General features: G+C 39.3%; 1 protein-coding gene across 1 annotated transcript; it reads left to right on the top strand.

Annotated features, from left to right (window-relative positions):
* Window positions 1-273: 273 nt before the first annotated feature.
* LOC126618730 (phloretin 4'-O-glucosyltransferase-like) lies at window positions 274-1,994 on the top strand. The gene has a single exon (XM_050286875.1). It carries the CDS (start codon window positions 433-435, stop codon window positions 1,855-1,857), a length of 1,425 nt encoding a protein of 474 aa, XP_050142832.1. The 5' UTR covers window positions 274-432; the 3' UTR covers window positions 1,858-1,994.
* The last annotated feature ends 2,360 nt before the right edge of the window (window positions 1,995-4,354 follow it).

The raw sequence follows: 4,354 nt of genomic DNA, 5'->3' as shown, positions 1-4,354 counted from the left end.
CAATAGATATTGGGCCACTTGGTCTGGTCTTATCTCTATTAGAGAGATGATACAAATAATGATACAATACACAAATATGTGATAAATATAGTATTTTATTTAAGTATAGATGACCTCCCTAGTATTACTCATAATATTATGCATGATCGAGAAGACCACAAAACACAAGTATCCTTCTCATCTTTGCTTCGTCTCCAGCGTCTTCAATGCGTCACGACAAACGTCACCTTTCTACCCCCAAACCCCTATTTAAGCCTTGACATCCTCTCAACACACTCCCCACCTTGAATGTATATTCCCACAAGAATTTCAATTTCACTCAGCTAATAAGCCCACAGAAACAAATATTCTACCAATCAATTACGTACCTACTTATTCTACTTCCAACACCTCCACGCTCCACCGCGCAACTCCGCAATCCCATACGCCGCCATGGTGCAACACCGCTTTCTACTTGTCACATTCCCGGCACAAGGCCACATCAACCCTTCCCTCCAATTCGCCAAGCGTCTTATCAACACTACCGGCGCCCATGTCACCTTCGTTACCTGCCTTTCCGCCCGTCACCGCATAGGCAATGACTCAATTCCAGATGGATTGACCTACTCACTCTTCTCTGATGGGTACGACGACGGGTTTAATTCTGCCAACAACAACGACCACTACGCATCGGAGCTGCGGCGCCACGGAGCACAAGCCATCACCGACCTTGTAGTCTCAAGTGCAAACGAGGGTCTCCCTTACACTTGCCTAGTCTACACAACATTTCTCCCTTGGGCGGCGGACGTGGCGTATAAACTTCACCTCCAAAACGTACTGCTTTGGATTCAACCAGCCACAGTTTTCGACATCTACTACTATTACTTTAACGGGTACAAAGATCTCATCCGGAATAATACTAGTTCTGGTACGAACGATGTCCTTCCATGTTCAATAGAATTACCAGGTTTGCCATTATCTCTCACAAGCCGAGACCTTCCCTCCTTCATGGTGGATACAAATCCGTACAATTTCGCCCTCCCGTTGTTTCAAGAACAGATGGATCTGCTGGAGAGAGAAACCAATCCGACCATTCTAGTGAACACGTTCGATGCGCTAGAGCCAGAAGCCTTAAAAGCAATTGACAAGTACAATTTGATTGGAGTCGGGCCACTGATTCCGTCTGCTTCCTTGGACGGCAAGGTTACATCGGACAAGTCATTTGGAGGCGATCTTTTCCAAAAATCAAAGGACTCTTCGTACCTCGAGTGGCTGAACTCGAAGCCGGAAGGGTCGGTGATTTACGTGTCCTTCGGAAGCATTTCTGTGTTGGAAACGGCCCAAATGGAGGAAATCGCAAAGGCGTTGTTGGATTGCGGCCGTCCGTACTTGTGGGTTATTAGAGATAAAGTCGAGAAGAAGGGAGACGATAACGAGGCGAAGAAAGAAGAAGAGATGTTGAGTTGCAGAGAGGAATTGGAAGAGCTCGGGAGGATAGTGCCATGGTGTAGTCAAGTGGCGGTTCTCTCGAGTCCTTCGTTGGGTTGCTTTGTGACACATTGTGGGTGGAATTCAAGTTTGGAGAGCCTGGTTTCGGGGGTGCCTGTCGTGGCGTTTCCACAGTGGACGGACCAAGGGACGAATGCCAAGTTGATAGAAGACACTTGGAAGACAGGATTGAGGGTGACACAAAATGAGGAGGGGATTGTTACGGGTGAGGAGCTCAAGAGGTGTTTGGAGTTGGTCATGGGAAGTGGGGAGATTGGTGAAGAGATGAGAAGGAATGCTAAGAAATGGAAAGATTTGGCAAGAGAGGCTGTGACTGAAGGGGGGTCTTCGAACAAGAATCTCAAGGCTTTCTTGGATCAGATAGATTAATGTTATCTTAAGAAAATGGCTGGCCCTTTTCTATTTCTTGGTTTGGTAGTAGCTTACGGCTACACAAACACAACTGGTCGACTTTTGTAATAATGTCCTATTGCATGGAAAAATACTTTTTTATTTTACTTTTAAAATGTGAAGTTGTCTCCTTTGCTATTACAAGAAAGAATTGTACTAAAACCTCGGCGAGCAAAGTTTATTGTTACGAACAAAAGAAGTTACACTTAGTTAAGGAGATATAAACTTACCCCTTATAAAACAAGAAAAACAAATTACTAGAAAAAAAATAGGAGGACATACACCTTATCCCTCTTTAAAAAAAATTACAAGAAAGAGTGAGGGGACATATACTTACCCTTCTTGGAAAAGAAAATACAAACAAAAACAGGGTGGACTTATGACTGACCCTCTCTAAAATAACACCTAAAATGTAAGAACCTGCAAGACAAGCTACAAAACAAAAAAGGAGAATCCAAAAAGATTAGGTAAAAAAGAAATTGACATATCAAAAAGAGGAGACAAACCTGTGGGCCGACATACTTTATAAATCTAAATGCAGAAAGGAAGAATGTCTATAAGGAGTGGCATGCCAAACAAGTGAAGACGAGATAAGTCCTAAATTGACTAATTTATCAGCAACTGCATTCCTTTCTTGAAATCTATGAGAACAACGAAATACCATATGCCGCAACTGGGAAATACTATTTCCGACGAGTCTGGAGCGACCAAATAGGAGAGAAAGAACCATAAGGAAAGCAAGAAATCATGCTAGAAGAGTTACTTTCAAGCCATAAATCTTGCCAACCCTGTGTGTGAGCCAACTCTACAACAAAGATGGCAGCATGAAGCTTCGTATAGAAAGAAGTACATTGCCTTAAGCTCAAGGAGAAACCACCAAGAAAATAACCTGCATAATGTCCAAAAACCTCACCACAAGCTACAAAACTTGGATTACTTTTAGCAAGGCCATCCATATTCACTTTGACCCTATAAAATGGAGGAGGATGCCAAAGAACAGAAATTATAGGAGTTTACAGGACTCAATCGAGATTACAAGAGAGACTACAAGTTGCTTATTCAAAATACCATTCACATGATTAGGAGTGAAAACTCCAACCTGCTTAATTCAGGCCAAAGTGAAATAACAAGGACGTGAAAAGGAAGCTGAATTATTTTTAAACTTCATTTTATTATGCATCTTCCAAATAGCCATATGTAACTTGCAACAGAAATGCTTGGAATGGCTCGAAAACCACATTTGTAAAAGAGAAATTACTTTATGACCCCGTTGTATGATTTTCACTATTTTTTTTTATTTATTTATTTTTTTAATATGAGAATACACATATATACCTTAATGATGAACTTTGCTGGTTATTACGAACAAGATAACCATCAGGCTCTCGTGCAAAATCTCTAGTTACCACTAGCTACTAGGAAAATTCCCAATTCACAATGAGCTTTATGTGATGTGATGAGCAGGGCCGGTCCAGAGATTTTTTAGGCCCGGGGTGACGCCAAAAAAAGTGCCCTAACTTCATATAAGAAAAGTATTTATTTTCACACGTAAGACATTGATAAAATTATACTTAGAAAAGCACTTCAAACTCAATAATTTAGAAACACAAAAAGACTAATTTATTTTGTATTGAGAGAAGAAAACCAAACAACTCTGGGCTTATAAGTAGATAGATGATGAGTTTTGTTTTCCATTTGAACTTTGAAAGTGTTTTTGTATAAATCATGAGGTGTTTTTTCTTATTTACTAACCTTGTCAATATGGGACTAAAAAAATAATGATGTTTTCGAGTCTTTAATTGATATGTATTAGTAATGAATGAGCATTAAATTAAATATTTTGATAACACGTCATATAATTTACAAATTTGCGCTACAAATTTGGTCTACGTATTACTCATTGTTGAAGATTAGACTTGAATTGAAACGAATATTTAAAAATAACAACCTACATAGCTACTAGCTAGTAACTAAAAATAAATTAACAACCAAACAAAAATTTGTTAAAATTGAAAAAAATAAACATGCCCATAGCGTTTCGAACTTAGGACCTCTTGCTAATTTTAAACAACAAAAACCATTACTTCTAATTAAACTTCTTGATCTTTTAACCAAATTTTATAAATTTATACTCTTATGAAAAGAAATTTGTAAAAAATTAGAAAGTAAATAACATGTGGTGTTTTGAACTCAAGACCTCTCATTATTTTCAAATGACCAAACCACCTCTTCTACTTAAATTTCTATGTCATTGAACCAAATTTTATAAATTTATATTCTTATGAAAACATATATAAATATACCACCCTAATAATTTTGGTGCCCCCAATATTTTTGGGCCCCGGACGGTTGCCCTGCTTGCACTGGGCCTGGGCCGGCCCTAGTGATGAGCCCTATAGCTAGATTCTAGCTTTTGGGTTTATGTGGAACACCGAACACCAGATTCTATAGTTGATCAGTGGGGAAGCCACAAAGC

Source organism: Malus sylvestris, chromosome 4, assembly GCF_916048215.2.
Source record: "Malus sylvestris chromosome 4, drMalSylv7.2, whole genome shotgun sequence".
Taxonomy (NCBI): domain Eukaryota; kingdom Viridiplantae; phylum Streptophyta; class Magnoliopsida; order Rosales; family Rosaceae; genus Malus; species Malus sylvestris.
Note: the sequence above shows the minus strand (reverse complement) of the source record. Positions and strands in the feature narration are given on the sequence as shown.